The sequence below is a fragment of the Scyliorhinus canicula genome, chromosome 1 (assembly GCF_902713615.1).
Source record: "Scyliorhinus canicula chromosome 1, sScyCan1.1, whole genome shotgun sequence".
Lineage (NCBI taxonomy): Eukaryota > Metazoa > Chordata > Chondrichthyes > Carcharhiniformes > Scyliorhinidae > Scyliorhinus > Scyliorhinus canicula.
The window spans coordinates 23,764,670-23,780,199 of record NC_052146.1 but is presented as its reverse complement, the minus strand read 5'-3'; the positions used below and the strand labels follow the sequence as shown (position 1 = coordinate 23,780,199).

General features: G+C 44.6%; 1 protein-coding gene across 6 annotated transcripts in view; it reads right to left on the bottom strand.

Moving 5' to 3' along the window:
* The window catches only part of mapkapk5 (MAPK activated protein kinase 5), a 114,594-nt gene that overhangs the window by 64,726 nt on the left and 34,338 nt on the right, over window positions 1–15,530 (bottom strand). For 5 of the 6 annotated variants that reach the window (XM_038773618.1, XM_038773536.1, XM_038773447.1 and 2 more), the window contains 3 exons: window positions 8,281–8,356; window positions 5,372–5,471; window positions 4,725–4,832 (listed from right to left, as the gene is read on the bottom strand). In XM_038773618.1, coding sequence (XP_038629546.1) covers window positions 4,725–4,832; window positions 5,372–5,389 — 126 coding nt within the window. In that variant the 5' untranslated portion in view covers window positions 5,390–5,471; window positions 8,281–8,356. Of the gene's footprint in view, window positions 1–4,724; window positions 4,835–5,368; window positions 5,472–8,280; window positions 8,357–15,530 lie in introns of all 6 variants that reach the window. The other variant, XM_038773849.1, reaches the window with a different exon arrangement.

Genomic DNA, 15,530 nt, shown 5'->3' with positions numbered 1-15,530 from the left:
GGTTCAGCAACGCCAGTCCCCCCTCGCTATGGTACCGTGTCCAGCATCCCCCTCTTTACCCGTGGGGACTTCCCCGCCCACACAAATCCCAGGATGATTTTATTGATTCTTTTAAAGAAGGACCGCGGAATGAAAATAGGAAGACACTGAAAAATAAACAGGAATCTCGGAAGGATCATCTGTACTCTCCCCGCTAGTGACAGCGGGGAGCGCATCCCACCTCCGAAACACTCTCCCTCGTTTGCTCCACCAGCCTAACAAGTTCAATTTGTGGATCTTACCCCAGTCAAGCGCCACATTGTATCCCTAAAATACCTAAAACTTTCCCCAACAGCCCTAAATGGTAGCTCCCTCAGCCTAGTCTCCTGACCCTTCGTCTGCACCACAAACATCTCGCTTTTTGCCATGTTCAACTTGTAGCCCGAAACAACTGGCCAAATTCCTCAAGGAATTCCATAATCCGTCCATCCCTACCGTTGGATCTGACACATCACAAAGCAGGTCATCCGCCTATAGCGAGACCTTGTGCTACTATCCCCCCCCCCCCCCCCCCCCCCCCCCCCCCCGACCATTCCCTTCCATCCCCTTGCCGCTCTCAGGGCAATTGCCATTTGGCTCTATGGCCAACGCAAACGCAGTGGAGAGATGGGCATCCCTGTCTTGTCCCGCGATGTAGTCTAAAATACTCAGATGTCGTCCTGTTCGTCCTTACACTATCTCCGGGGCCCTGATATAGCAGTTTTAACCCCATCAACAAAGCCTTCTCCAAACCCAAACCGTCCCAGCACCTCCCATAAATATTCCCACTCCACCCGTCAAAAGCCTTTTCGCATCCCTTGCCACCACTACCTCCACCTCTCTGCCCTCCGGGGGCCTCATAATCCATTGAGTAGCCTTCTTAGATTGGCTACCAGCTGCCTGCCCTTAACAAACACCGTTTGGTCCTCCACAATCACGTCTGGTACGCAGTCTTCGATTCTGGATGCCGGGATCTTGGCCAGCAGTTTAGCGTCCACAATTAATCATGAAGACTGGCCTCTCGGACCCACAAACTTCCGTCCTTACCCCGTTTTAATATCAGAGAGATGGTGGCTTGCGACAATCGTCGGGGTAGCACCCATTGACCCTCGCCTCGTTAAAACACCCAACGAGCCCGGCCCCATATACCCGCAAACTTTTTGTAGAACTCCACTTGATACCCGTCCGCCCCGGGCTTTACCCGACTGCATGACCTTCAGGCCCCCCATTACCTCTTCAGCTCTAATGATGGTGACAATTAAACACTCACTGGAGGAGAGGCTCCACAAATATCCCTATCCTCAATGATGGTAGGGCCCCAGCACATAAGTACAAAAGTCAAGACCGATGCATTCACAACAATCTTCAGCATAAGTGCCGAGTGGATGATCCATCTGCAAAGGCAATGGGCCCTGACAATATCCCGGCATAGTACTGAAGACTTGTGCTCCAGAACTTGCTGCACTCCTAGCCAAGTTGTTCCAGTGCAGCTACAACCTGGCATCTATCTGGCAATGTGGAACATTTCCCAGGTGTGTCCTGTACATAAAAAACAGGACAAACCCAACTCAGCCATTTAGCGTCCTATCAGTCTACTCTCCTCATCGGTAAAGTGATAGAAGGAGTAATTGACAGGACTATCAAGCAGAACATACTCAGCAATAACCTGCTCATGGACGCTCAGTTTGGGTTCCGCCAGGGTCAATCAGCTCCTGACTTCATTACAGACTTGGTTCAAACATGGACAAAAGAACTGAATGCCAGAGATGAGGTGAGAGTGACTACCCTTGACTTCAAGGCAGTAATTCGACCTGAGTATGGCATCAAGAAGCCCTAGCTAAACTGGAGTCAAAGGGAATCAAGGGGAAAACTCTTGTTTGTTGGAGCATACCCGGCACAAAGGAAGATGGTTGTGGTGGTTGGAGGTCAATCATCTCAGCTTCAGGACATCACTTCAGGAGTTGCTCAGGCCCAATCATCATCAGCTACTTCATCAATGACCTCCATTCCATCATAAGGTCAGAAGTGGGGATGTTTGCAGTTGACTGCACAACATTCACCACCATTTGTGACTCTCAGATAATGAGCAGTCCATGTTCAAATGCAGCAAGACCTGGACAATTTCCAAGCTTGGGCTGACAAGCGGCAAGTTAAATAACAGAAATCTAATGATAGCCAAGAAAGGGAAGGTACTGGCATGAGGATTGCCTGACTGGCAGAAGGCCAAAATGGGGATAATGGGTCCTTTTCAGGATGGTAGCCGGTGACTAGTGGTGTTCCGCATCTTAGAGATGAGATTGCGGAGTACTTGGAAGTGAAGATAAAATAGGACTGAGTCAGCACGGCTTCTCAAGGGGAGGCCAAGTTTGACAAATCTGGTAGGGTTCTTTGAGGAGGTAACAATGAAGTTAGACAAAAGAGAACGAGTGGATGTGATTTATTTAGATTTCCAGAAGGCCTTTGACAAGGTGCCGCATAGGAGACTGTTAAATAAGTTAAGAGCCCATGGATATAAGAGTAAGATCCTGGCATGGATAGAAGATTGGCTGACTGCAGAAGGCAGAGAGTGGGGATAAAGGGGTATTTTCGGGATGGCAACCAGTGACTAGTGGTGTGCCTCAAGGGTCGGTGCTAGGGGCTACAACCTTTCATAATATACATTAATGATCTGGAAGAAGGAACTGAAGGCACTGTTGCTAAGTTTGCAGATGATACAAATATCTGTAGAGGGGCAGGTAGTATTGAGGAAGCAGGCGGCTGCAGAAGAACTTGGACAAATTAGGAGAGTGGGCAAAGAAGAGGCAGATGGAATACAATGTGGAAAAGTGTGAGGTTATGCACTTTGCAAGGAGGAATGAACGCACATCCTATTTTCTAAATGGGGAATGCTGAGGAAATCAGAAGCACAAAGGGACTGGGAGTCCTTGTTCAAGATTCTCTTAAGGTTAAACGTGCAGGTTCAGTCAGCATTTAGGAAGGCAAATTCAATGGTTTTTTTTAGAAAATATTTTGTTGAAACATTTATAATTTAAACAATTTTAAACATCACATTTCAGCAAGAACAATAAACAGCAATAACCACAACCCCCCCCACCCCGAGCACACACCCCAGCCAACATGGGCTTACATACAACAGTGCCCCCTTCCTCAGTCCCCCTCATTGGTTCTCATGCCCTCACTCATCTCTCCATGCCACCACCTTCCTCCCCCCTCTCCCCTGCTGACACCTTAATTTTTCTCAAAGAAGTCGCTGAACGGCTGCCACTACCGAGCAAACTCCTGCAACAAACCCCTCAGGCGAATGGAATTTTCTCAAGTCTGAGAAACCCCGCCATGTCGCTAAGCAAATGCAATGTTAGCATTCATGTCGAGAGGGCTAGAATACAAGAGCAGAGGCTGCATAAGGTTCTAGTCAGACTCCGTTTGGAGTATTGTGAGCAGTTTGGATCAAAGGAAGGCTGTGCTAGCCTTGGAAAGGGTCCAAAGGAGGTTCACAATAATGATCCCTCAAATGAAGAGCTTGTCATTTGAGGAACGGTTGAGGACTCTGGGTCTGTACTCGTTGGAGGTTTAGAAGGATGAGGTGGGGATCTTATTGAAAACTTACGGGATACTGCGAGGCCTAGAGTGGACGTGGAGAGGATGTTTCCACTTGTAGGAAAAACTAGATCAGAGGCACAATCTCAGACTAAAGGGACGATCCTTTAAAGCAGAGATGAGGAGGAATTTCTTCAGCCAGAGGGTCGTGAATCTGTGGAACACTTTGCCGTAGAAGACTGTGGAGGCCAAATCACCGAGTGTGTTACGACAGAGATCAATAGGTTCTTGATTGACAATGGGATCAGGGGAGAAGGCAGGTGAAAGGGAATGAGAAACATCAGCCATGATTGAATGGCGGAGCAAACTCGATGGGCCTAATGTCTAATTCTGCTCTCATGTCTTACCGTCTTATGGAAACCATCGTCATTTGTCATAAAAACCCATTAAGTTCACTAATATTCTTTAGGGAAGGAAATCAGTTATCCTTACTCAGCCTGGCCGCCATGTGACTCCAAACCCACAGTAATGTGGTTGACTCTTAAATGTCCTCTGAAATAGCCTAGCACATCACGCTGTTGAAGGGCAATTGGGGGATGGTAATAGATGTTGTAACCAACCACGACGCCAAATACCCTGAATCACTAAAAAAAACCCTGATTAAGAGCACAATGCCATAAAGAGAAAAGTGCAAGCATACAATTTGCTTGGCACTTCCTAATGTGTTCAAAATTAGCACGGGCAGAAATTTGAGTAAGTTGCTTGGACAGCCACCCAAAAAAATGACATAGATAGAGGGCGAGATGAAGTAGGGTGGCCTGTTGTGGAGCATAAACACACCAGCATAGAATTTCTATGCTGTAGAAATTATATGCAAGTGCAGTAGTCAGGCAAGGACAATTCTCACTTCACCCACATTCCTCAAGTTTGTCATGCAATTAGCAAAAGAGCCATGCTGGGGAAATCTGATCCTGCCGACCTGCATAATCCCTATTAATATTCATGTCTTAATTTCTGCTTTTTGTCTGTCTCCTGTTTCGCTCAATCCCCCATGGTCCCCAATAGGCAGAGCACACATCTCCTGGGCCTGTGGTCATTTTATGAAACGTGATTTTCTACCACCAGACAGTTTATTGCACTTCCATCCATAAGAATAAAGTATTTCTCACCTGTTTAGTAACCTGGCTTGCCATTTTCTCTGTAAAGTGCTTGTGTTGGCTGATTCTGTGAAACAGCTCCCCACCTTCCATCATCTCCATCACAATTAGCAGCCGAGGGCCTGTGGATTACGTAATTATGAGCATTTAGTGGCAAAAGTATTTAAATAATAAAACATTTATTCAAAAAATTGAAAGTAGGAGACAGTAAGGAAGAAAGTGTAACGAAAATGAGAAAATCAGAACCACAAGAATTCAAGGAAAAGGAAAACAAGGGAAAACGTAATTGAGGATACACAAGAAAGAGAAAAAAACATGAGTAAGAAACTGCAGAAGCTGAACAACTTCCATTTTGAACTTGGCATAGAACAAAGAATTAGAAAATCTTTTACAGAACAATCCAGGACAAAGACTAAATTTATATCTAATTGGTTGAGGCTGCTCAAATTACTTTTCAAGTAGGACCCTGTGGATGGCAGAGGAAGCAAATATCCAATCAGCCAGAAATGGTTTTGAACCAATGTCACATCAATAATCTAGCTTAATGCGCTTTCAAATTCACAATGCCAAGCACTTCAATGCTTCATATAACCACAACCCCTGGTAAAATTAACTGACAGTTCATTTCCCCTTCCAATTAGTTATTGCGATCGGACATACCTTGGGACTGGATTCATGGGGGAACTGAACGCTGTTCGCGTAAACCTCAATAATCTGAACAATGTTACTGTGGCCCACACACATCAGGTGGTGTCGAACCTGGAAATGAGACAGAGAATAACTTGCAGCAGAAATATAAACAATGGACGGGTGGCACAGTGGCTACCACTGCTGCCTCATAGCGCTGGGGACCTGGGTTCGATCCCGGGTCACTGTCTGTGTGGTGTTTGCACATTCTCTCCGTGTCTGCATGGGTCTCACCCCCACAACCCAAATATATATGCTGGATAGGTGAATTGGCCATGCTAAAGTGCCCCTTAATTGGAAAAAAATATATTAAAATGTCAATTATGAATTTAAAGAAACCTGTGGAGTTTTTTTCTCCCTACACAGCAGCAAAATAACTTTTATGCTGCAGTCTCTTATTTAAAGTCACAAATGCAAGGCAATTTGTAGCATTCATTGCCCAAACTAAATATTTCATTAAGGATTTATTTTTCAAGTGTTGGAAATCTGAAATGAAAACAGAAACTGTTGGTAACATTCAGCAGGACCAGCAGCATCACAGTGCTGACAAAGGATTCCTGACTGGCCTACATGTCGACTCTTAACTGCCCCTAAAGGGCAATTAGGGAATGGAAATTGTTGGCCCACTCAGCGATGCCCACGTCCCATGAATGAACTTTAAAAAATGGAACGCTTTGCTGTACACTTGCAGCATTTTCTGTCTTGCTCAACCACATTTTCATAAAGTCCCAACCGAGCGAAGCAGCCATTTTAATTTTATTAAGGGGCAATTTAGCATAGCCAATCCAGCTACCCTGCACATCTTTTGGGTTGTGGGGTGAAACCCACGCAGACACAGGGAGAATGTGGCGAACTCTACATGAACAGTGACCTGGGGCTGGGATCGAACCAGACTCCTTGGCGCCATGAGGCAGTAATGCTAAACACTGCGCTACCGTGCTGCCCGACGAAGCAATATACATGGTGAAAACAACAAAATGAATTGCTTACTTTGTCTGTCCATTTTAACTTTAATGTATCGCTGCTTTTCAGCTATCAGGATCCTCGAGAAGCTGGTGTGCAAAAGTGTAAAATTGTCCCTGCTTATTTTGTTGTCTTTAGGTGGGGCAGTTTTTAAATTGTCATGAGGATTGCATCCTTCTTGTTCTACTCACTGACACTGTTAAAATAGTTTTCCATTACCCAGACGGGAAATTACACTGTAATTTGCGAAGACAGGAAGGATTTGCATTCCACTGAAGACTCCCTTACACTTTGCTTTATTTGTTGTCTGGGAAAGGGGGATAAATAGGTTTCCAATGGTCTTTATGCTGTTAGCATCAACACTAGGGACGGAGCAATACAATATTTAGAAATACTGCCCATGATCGTGTTCTTTGCAAACCTGAAAGCAATTGAGTGTAAGAATACAGGAGATGTACTTAGCATTAATTGAGAACAGACTGGCTTCTATGCATTAATGATCATTCTCAGTATATTGCCTCATTAAGGTGGAGGAACAAATATATACAAACATTCGTATTAGCTCCTCCGCCTTAATGAGGCAAACATAATCCAAGTGAGACGACAAAACAGAACAATTTTAAACATAACTGATCCCCCTCCCTGAGGCAGACAGTAGTAAAGATGTTCTTCAGTATTCCGTCTGCTAATTATTGGCATTAACATAGAATCTCACATTCAAGTCAAACATTCCAGTTAGCTCTAAATTTAAACACGGGCGAAAATCAGAGATTTCAAAACAAAAACAGCAACTGCAAAGTCAAGCTGTGACCTGCACATCAGCATCTATGGCTCAGTACATCTTAGTGCCCACAAATTAAAAGAGCATGGAGCCAAAATTTAGGAGTCTTGCTGAAATGAATCTCAAGAGGAGGGAGAGAATCCTTTTGCTGCTTCATAAAGAAAGGGATCTCCCACTGATCCCAACCGTAACATTTTATAATGTGTTTTACATATGGTATTGAGTGGTTCCACAATTTGGCCATACTGTAACCCTCTTGAATTATTTTATACTTCCATATAAATGTACTCGAGTAACAGTCGACCTCTGACGTTTGGTCAAAACAATCCAACTCTTTATACTTCCCACCCATTTTCCACTGAATTCAAATGTTTCCTGGTGCAAACCTACTCACTGATATAATTATAGAAGAGCACACCATCAAAGCTAGCTATTCAACTGCTCGTGTCTGCATACATCAACATGGGCTCTCAGGGTTGCCACCTTGTGTGCTGCATTCCCCCCCCAGTATTGCCCTCTAATATGGCAACATGGCATCAAGAAGAAATTGCAGATACACAGCAGTTAGAACTTAGAAGTCAGTGAAATTGGAGAGCAGACAATTAATTGTGCAACGGCTTGAGATTTCAAGATGGGATTTTTCACACTTTTCACTGGTGGGACCTTCCGGTCCCGTTGAAGTCGACCACTTGAAGCGAGTTTCCCGGCAGCTGGGTCGGTGAGCCATACAAAAGCCCACTGACGCCGGTGGCCAATGGCTTGCCACAGTGGTTAGCACTGCTGCCTCACAGCGCTACGGGCCCGGGTTCAATTCCAGCCTTGGGTGACTGCCTGTGCAGGGTTTGCGTGTTCCCCCCGTGTCTACGTGGGTTTCCTCCGGGTGCTCTGGTTTCCTCCCACAGGCGAAAGATGTGCAGGATAGGTGGGAATACAGGGATAGGGTGGGGGAGTGGGCCTAAGTAGAGTATTCTTTCAGAGGGTTGGTGCAGATTTATGGGCTGGATGGCCTCCTTCTGCACTGTAGGAATTGTATCCACTGCGGAAAATCCCGACCTTGGTTTTAAACACTATACTTGAGTATGTGAAGGAATTGCAATTTATATTATTAAATGTATTTTTAAAACATCACATTCTTACCTCATTTCTTGCTTTTGGGCGATCAAGGAGAATCTTCAGTGCAAATCGTTCTCCCGTTGATTTTTTCATGCATACTCTAAATAAATCAAGCAGCGAATACAAGTGGAAAAGTAAGGACAGATCATTCCATTACACTTTTACATGCTAGTTTAATACATGGCTCTATTTACATTAATCTTATTTCAAGATATATAATCACTTTGAAGCCCGAGGTTAAACTTTCTTCAGGGGAGTTGGTGGCATATTGATAATGTTGCTGGATCAGAAATCCATGGCCCAGGTTAATGGGCAGCACGATAGCAATGGTTAGCACTGTTGCTTCACAGCGCCTGGGTCCCAGGTTCGATTCCCAGCTTGGGTTACTGTCTGTGCGGCGTCTGCACGTTCTCCCCATTTCTGTGTGGGTTTCCTCCGGGTGCTCTGGTTTCCTCCCACAAGTCCGGCACCTGTTCGGGGAGGCTGGTACAGGAATTGAACCGTGCTGCTGGCCTGCCTTGGTCTGCTTTCAAAGCCAGCGATTTAGCCCTATGCTAAACCAGCCCCTGTAGCCTTTAATAATAAAGATTATAATAATTCTCTGGGAAAATGGGTTCCAACTGCACCAGGGCAGCTCGTGGAATTTAAATTAAATTAACAAAATCTGAAATTGTAAGCTAGTCTCAATAATAGCGATGCTGAAACTATCAACTGCTGTAAAAACCCATCTGGTTCACTAATGCCCTTGAGAACGAAATCCTTACCCAGTTGTGTCTCCAGGCCCACAGTAATGTGATAGACTCTTAATTGCCCTTTGAAATGGCTGAACCAGTTCAACAACAAATGCTGGGCCTCGTCAGGAACACCCACATCCCATTAAAGAATAGAAAAACTCATAGCTTTGGCAACAGTGCTCATATGGCAATCCTGATCTTGAGGTCAGCAACTTTCACATTTTTTTTCAAAACAAAAAGCTCTGCCCAGTACTTCCCCGGAGCGGAGAAACTACGATATCTTCTTCGCAGCCTTCAACACGTCATTGGTGAAGACGAACATCTTGCCATGGTCATCCCCACACCCCCACTACTTGTCCTCAAACAACTGCGCAACCTCAAACCATTGTTTGCAGCAAACTACCCTTCAGAACAGTGACCACGACACCACACAACCCTGCCATGGCAATCTCTGCAAGACGTGCCAGATCATCGACATGGGTACCACCATTACACGCGAGAACACCACCTACCAGGTACGCGGCACATACTCGTGCGACTCGGCCAACATTGTCTACCTCACACGCTATAGGAAAGGATGTCCCGAAGCATGGCACATTGGTGAGACCACGCAGACGCTGCAACAACGGATGAATGGGCATCATGCGACAATCACCAGGCAGGAATGTTTCCTTCCAATCGGGGAACACTTCAGCAGTCGGGGCATTCAGCCTCTGATCTTCGGGTAAGCGTTCTCCAAGGCAGCCTTCAGGACGCGCGGCAACGCAGAATCGCCGAGCAGAAACTTATAGCCAAGTTCCGCACACACGAGTATGGCCTCAACCAGGACCTTGGATTCATGCCGCATTACATTCACCCCCCACCATCTGGCCTGGGCTTGCGAAATCCTACCAACTGTCCTGGCTTGAGACAATTCACAACTCTTTAACGTGGGATTACCCTCTCTCTGGATCTGTAAAGACTTAATTACCTACAAATTCCCACATTCAAAGTATCATCTTGCATCTTTGACTTTGTCTATATAAATGTTTCTGGAACCTACCTCTTCATTCACCTGATAAGAACACAAGAACTAGGAGCAGGAGTAGGCCATCTGGCCCCTCGAGCCTGCTCCGCCATTCAATTAGATCATGGCTGATCTTTTGTGGACTTTCTCATCCTCTAAAGGACCAATATTTACCTTAGCCACTCTTTTTTGTCTTATATATTTGTAAAAACTTTTACTGTCTGTTTTTATATTCTGAGCAAGTTTACTCTCATACTCTATCTTACTCTTCTTTATGGCTTTTTTAGTAGCTTTCTGTTGCCCCCTAAAGATTTCCCAGTCCTCTAATCTCCCAGCAATCTTTGCCGCTTTATATGCTTTTTCCTTCAATTTGATACTCTCCCTTATTTCCTTAGATATCCACGGTCGAATTTCCCTCTTTCTTCCGTCCTTCCTTTTTGTTGGTATAAACCTTTGCTGAGCACTGTGAAAAATCGCTTGGAAGGTTCTCCACTGTTCCTCAACTGTTCCACCATAAAGTCTTTGCTCCCAGTCTACCTTAGCTAGTTCTTCTCTCATCCCCTTGTAATCTCCTTTGTTTAAACACAAAACACTAGTATTTGATTTTACTTTCTCACCCTCCATCTGTATTTTAAATTCCACCATATTGTGATCGCTCCTTCCGAGAGGATCCCTAACTATGAGATCATGAATCAATCCTGTCTCATTACACAGGACAAGATCTAGGACCGCTTGTTCCCTCGTAGGTTCCATTACATACTGTTCTAGGAAACTATCGCGGATACATTCTATAAACTCCTCCTCAAGGTTGCCTTGACCGACCTGGTTAAACCAATCGACATGTAGATTAAAATCCCCCATGATAACTGCTGTACCATTTCTACATGCATCAGTTATTTCTTTGTTTATTGCCTGCCCCACCATAACGTTACTATTTGGTGGCCGATAGACTACTCCTATCAGTGACTTTTTCGCCTTACTATTCCTGATTTCCACCCAAATGGATTCAACCTTATCCTCCATAGCACCGATGTCATCCCTTACTATTGCCCGGATGTCATCCTTAAATAACAGAGCAACACCACCTCCCTTACCATCCACTCTGTCCTTCCGAATAGTTTGATACCCTCGGATATTTAACTCCCAGTCGTGACCATCCTTTAACCATGTTTCAGTAATGGCCACTAAATCAGTCATTTACGATGATTTGTGCCATCAACTCATTTACTTTATTCCGAATACTACGAGCATTCAGGTAAAGTACACTTATGTTGGTTTTTTTACCTTTGTTTTGAATCTTAACATCTCCAGTTTTATTCCTTTTGTTATTACTGGGCCTATTCACTGAGCTCCCCTCAGTCACTGTACCTTGTACTGTCGCCCTTTTAGATTTTTGACTATGTCTTCTCTGCCTTGCACTTTTCCCCTTACTTCCTTTTGCTTCTGTCCCTGTTTTACTACCTTCCAACTGCCTGCATCGGTTCCCATCCCCCTGCCACATTAGTTTAAACCCTCCCCAAGGAGCAGTGCTCTGAAAACTAGTGATTCGAAACAAACCTGTTGGACTTTAACCTGGTGTTGTAAGACTTCTTACTGTGCTCACCCCAGTCCAATGCCGGCATCTCCACATCATAAAATTTTAATATAGAGATGTAAATTTCCTCACAAATTGTAGGTCTTCCTATCGCTTTGGCCAAGCTTTTGGGCATTACTCCTAATAACTCCTTCTTTTGTTCGGTGACAGATTTGTAACCGATACACTTCTATAAAGCACCATTGGATGATTTTTTAATGTTAACAGCACTATAAATTGGTTGTTAATGCTCATCCTATAAACATTCCTTTAACACTGCAGTGATAATTGACAGCATGGGCAGTAATTTAGATTTATTGTCACGTGTTGCGAGGTACAGTGAAAAATACTGTTTTACGTACAGTCCAGGAAGATTGTTACATACATGAAAAACATAGGACATATGATAAATACATAATGTAAATACATTGGCATCAGGTGAAGCATATGGAGTATAGTGTTACAACAATAGAGAAGATGTGTAGAGAGATCAGTCCAGTCCATAAGAGGACGATTCAAGAGTCTGGTAACAGCAGGGAAGATGCTGTTTTTGAATCTGTCACTGCATGTTCTCAGACTTTTGTATCTTTTGCCCGATGGGGCAATATTCAAAGTTTCAATATTCCACCTGGGCTGTTTCCAAGGATGCAGAGAGCAACTGTAGCTGGAGGATCATCAATTACCAGTGAAAGACGCTCTTTGATCTGCCCGAAACTGGTCTTCCATTGCAAAGAGCTGTCCCTGGTCCAGTGTTGCAGACTTCCAAAGATCAGGACCACATGCTGAAGGATGCACTAAAACATGGGGCAGCCGCCACAGAAGCACATTGGGGAAAGGTTGCTTTCTTAGACCTTCCAGCCATGGTGCACCAAAGGGAGGAGAATTGTATAGAACACCCTCTGGTTGTATGTAAAGAGTGAATATTACATATATCACAATTCTATTGAAGCTGCTCAGAATGCAACTTGATTTATGGGGACAATTTAAAATACCATTGCACCCTTCGTAATCACCATTTTAAAATGTCTGTAGTAATGTTTCTTGGATTGTATCGAAGCACCTCGGGATGCAACATGATCAGTGTAGAAAATTTGAATATTATGCACTTTGTGCAATGGCCATTTTGAAATGTTGCAATGTGCTTTCAGATATTGAAAGCATATTTTTGTAACAAAAAGATTCCAACCTCAATTAACTACTGTTCGAAAACACACCCATTATGGGTGGTCTGAATTCTGCCTGAACCATCTCCTTTTGAAATGAAAAATGAAATGAAAATCGCATATTGTCACAATTAGGCTTCAAATGAAGTTACTGTGAAAAGCCCCTAGTCGCCACATTCTGGCATCTGTTCGGGGAGGCTGGTACGGGAATTGAACCGTGCTGATGGCCTGCCTTGGTCTGCTTTAAAAGCCAGCTATTTAGCCCTGTGCTAAACCAGCCACCAATGTTTTGGGGAAACATTATTTGGGCCGTGGCAAGAAAATTAGGTCAACAGAATTATAAAAGGACCATGCAGAGTCTGAAAAGATTACTCTCGCATCTCTTGCATCTAAATGTATGTAACAAAATACGTAGCTTTTCAAGCCATTGAAAACTCTTGGACTTTATTTTAAAAGTCATTTCCAGCTCTTGATGCTCTTTCAATCAGTTGAGGCCATCGAAATTGTAGACTCCAGCAATTATACTGCCCTCATCCTCTTAAAGAATTCATAGACAAATAGTAATGGTGGACACCCAAGATAGAAAGGAAGGACCTCTGGTGACGGTATATAGGGGGAAGACTCACAGAAGGTGGCTCCCACTAGGGTACTGTATTTTTAGTCCTTTTTGGCCCAGATGCTGGGGGTATTTTTGTTTAAAACAATAATAATAATCTTTATTATTGTCACATGTGGGCTTACATTAACACTGCAATGAAGTTACTGTGAAAATCCGGCATCTGTTGGGGTACACGGAAGGAGAATTCAGAATGTCCAATTCACCTAACAAGGACATCTTTTGGGACTTGTGGGAAGAATCCACACAGACACAGGGAGAACGTGCAGACTCCGCACAGACAGTGACCCAAGCTGAGAATCGAACCTGGGATCCTGGCGGTGAACTAACAGTGCTAACCACTGTGCTACCGTGCCGCCTCACTTGAGTACTGGTATAAGGTGCCCACATAAGAGAAACATCCAGTAAGTCCAGGGCAAAGGAACCTGAAGGCAGAAGTTAGTCAACGGAATTGGAGGCTTCTCGGGACTCTTCTGTGGAGAAAATGGCAAAGGCTGCTGTTGGGACTCGGGCAACTCCGCCAACAGCAGAGGTGCTTACCAGCATCCTAGTGACTGAATTTGAAAACCTACGGCGGATTGTGGCCGAGGACCTTCGTAAGTCGATGGAAGATGTCCTGGCTTCATTCGGTCAGCATGGAGAAGACCAACGAGTCTGTAAAAACGCATGGCTCTGTGACTAAAAGTGTGGAGATGGCTCTCTCAGAGCATAGCGACCAGATTGCCTCTGTGAGATGTCTCAGATGGCCGGTGTGAATAAAGCACCGAGGGCCAAAGTGAGTGATTTGGGAAACCGTTCCAGGAGGCAGAATATTCGGATTGTGGAGTTGCTGGGGTGAATAGCCTGTCCAACTCCTACTAAATACTTTTTGAAGATATTTGGAAGATGGTGAGGGGAGTCATGTTCCTTTCCGAGTTGGATCGAGCCCACTGGACACTCCAACAGAAGCTCCATCCCAGCGAACCACCATGAGCTTCCAGTTTCCAGGATAAGGAACAGGTCTTGAGATGGGCTAAGGAACACTGCGACCATATATGGGAAGGCCATGCCATTAGGCTTTAATCAAGACGTTGGTGTGGAGCTGGCAAGGAAGTGGGTAGTGTTTAGCAGGGCGAAAGCCACCCTGTACAAGAGTGGGGTTCAATTTGGGGTGGTGCACCCGGCATAGCTCAGAGTGACATTTGAGGTGAATGACTATTTTTTCAATGTGTCGGAGGAGGCAGATTCTTTTGTCAGAAAACATGGGCTGGGTGAGAGTTGATGGAGGTTTCTGTGAGGTTTTTGGATGTTGGGGTGGGCATGTGGAAATGGGGAGTTGTTGGATTTCTTGTGCATGTTCGCATTTCTTTGTTCTTATGTTTTGAAAGTTGTATTTGGGTGGGGATGGCTTTTATGGGGAGTTTTGTTCTTCGTGCTATAGCCATTATGGGAAATATATAGTTTCCTGCTGAGAGTTCGATATTTTTTTTGTATCCTTTTTCTGTTGGTATTTTTCTTCACTCTGGGCAGTGGCCGCCCTGCTAGCCAAAGAGTTAGCTAAAGGTAGTGGAGTGGTGGGGTTAGCTGCTTCTCATTATATTAGTTTGGTTTTAGATAATGAGCTTAGTGTTTTCGTTCTGTTCGGGGTTAGGATTAGTAGACTAGGGTTAAGCGTTTTTTGTTCGCCTCACATATTTATATGTTCATTTGGGTGTGATATTGTTTGGGGGTGTGGATTGGGGGGGACAGGGATAGTTTGCTGATGGTGACTACAGATTTTTTCTTTGTTCTGTCACTCTGCTGGGCAAGGCAGCCATTTTGGGTGGACCTGGTGCCTGTACTCTCGAAGTAGTTGTTAGGTGATCCCGCTGGGTGGAAATGGCTGACTCCGGATTGTTTGGGGGGGGGGGAGCAAGAGCTCTAATTCAGTTGGTCACCTGGAACAGTTGAATGGCCCAGTGAATTGCTGGAGGGTATTTTCTCACCGTTAAACTTTTAATGGTGATGTGGCATTTCTCCAGGAGACTCATTTGCGGGAAGCAGAAGAGATGAGGGTCAAGTATTTCACTCGGGCTTTGACGATAGGGTCCGGCAAATTTGATCAATAAAAGGGTTCAATTTTCAGCCGTCAGGATTTTGGCTGATCCTAGTGGCAGACTTGTGATTATCAGTGGGTCCTTGACAGGCACTCTGTAGTCCTGGT